This window comes from Octopus bimaculoides, chromosome 4 (assembly GCF_001194135.2).
Source record: "Octopus bimaculoides isolate UCB-OBI-ISO-001 chromosome 4, ASM119413v2, whole genome shotgun sequence".
In the NCBI taxonomy this organism is placed as follows: Eukaryota; Metazoa; Mollusca; class Cephalopoda; order Octopoda; family Octopodidae; genus Octopus; species Octopus bimaculoides.
In genome coordinates, this window is record NC_068984.1 from 125,134,675 (window position 1) to 125,136,206 (window position 1,532).

General features: G+C 46.7%; 1 protein-coding gene across 1 annotated transcript in view; it reads left to right on the top strand.

The window, feature by feature from the left end:
• The first annotated feature begins 6 nt into the window (after positions 1-6).
• The window catches only part of LOC106873614 (box A-binding factor), a 240,877-nt gene continuing 239,351 nt past the window's right edge, over positions 7-1,532 (top strand). Inside the window, exon 1 of the mRNA XM_052967459.1 lies at positions 7-1,326. Within this exon, the coding sequence (XP_052823419.1) occupies positions 396-1,326 (931 nt within the window). The 5' untranslated portion in view covers positions 7-395. The remainder of the gene's footprint in view (positions 1,327-1,532) is intronic.

Genomic DNA, 1,532 nt, shown 5'->3' on the forward strand with positions numbered 1-1,532 from the left:
CGGTCTTCTCTCTGCAGCACACGCAGCGGGTCTCTCCCCACGCACACCATTCCCCTCCCTCACACCTTTCGCTGTCGGCTCTTCCGCCACCACATTCAGCACCATCATCAGTCTTATTGCCACCACCACCACCACCACCACAACCAACACGATCAAATGCGTTCAGCGTGATTCAAGAACAGACGTCTCCCGTCTCTTCACTACTTCAGAATACCCACTATCCTCAGGGTCACTTCTATGACGGTTCTTTTGACAAACTCCGATCTGAAGACGTTGACCATATTTTGAAAAGCGTTGAGACAACAGTTAAACAAGTTCCTGGTCCGATATCATACTATAACCAAACGACCGAAGGAACAACTTTAACTCCGTTAACGCCACTTTACACACAACCGATGTCGTCGGGTACACTTCATCCATACCACCACATCTTCGACCCTACACCGGGTATAAGGCTAAATGGCATACCGGGCCCTGTGTTCGGTACCGGCGCGGGTGTCCTGTCAATGTCACCCCCCAGCTACAGCGATGTTTCCACAGCGTATCTTTCGCAAGCCCATTTCATACCTTCATCATCACCCGCTTCTCCGTCGTCGAATTCATCGTCAAATTCATCATCGTCATTAGCAACGGCTGGAGTAGCAGTTGTGCCATCATCATCATCATCCATTTCCACATCCTCTGTTGCATCTTCGTCCGTAACAACCGTGGATAACGTCGGACACATTGGCTCTTCATCTTCTCCATCATCAACTAATCTGACAGAGCTGCATCCCGCAGCCGACGAAAGCATTGAGAATCAGCTGTTGTCAGGCCCTCACCTACAACTACTAAGCAGTCATCAATCACACGGGGCCACGATGCACACACCACCTCACCTCCAACCGACCCTCAGTCAACACACAGCCCTGCTACCTTTGTCATACCTATACCCAACTGTACAGACTGCAAACTTAGATTTCGGAGCGATGTCATCTTTAGGAGTTGGTCTAGGAAGTGGTCTAGGAAGTGGAGGAAATGGTGCCGCCGGAGCGGGTGGCGTTGTGGTAAGCAGCGCCAGTGGTAACGTGGGACTGGCCGCACATAACAGCGGTCAGCGTATTATCAATCCCTACCACAACAATGTAGCAATGCCCAGTGTTATACCTAATTTGACCAATTCACCGACTCATCCGTCGGTCACGACCGGTCATATGAGAGCAAGCGCAGGACGTACTTCGGATTTGAACTCAGTCGATAGAAATGGGCGTTCCTACCCTTCTTTTCTACACCAGGAATGTTCTTGGGATACAAATACACCGTACGATTCCAAGACTCTCCAGGCAGGTAAGTTGATGATTCATGCATTTGTCTTACCAATAATATTAGAGCATGTTTGATTAATATATATTTTTGATTACTCTAAGTATGTATATGTATATATATATACCTACACATACACACACACACACATATATATACACACATACACACGTATATATATATATATATATATATATATATGTATGTATGTATTGATATATGTATGTATA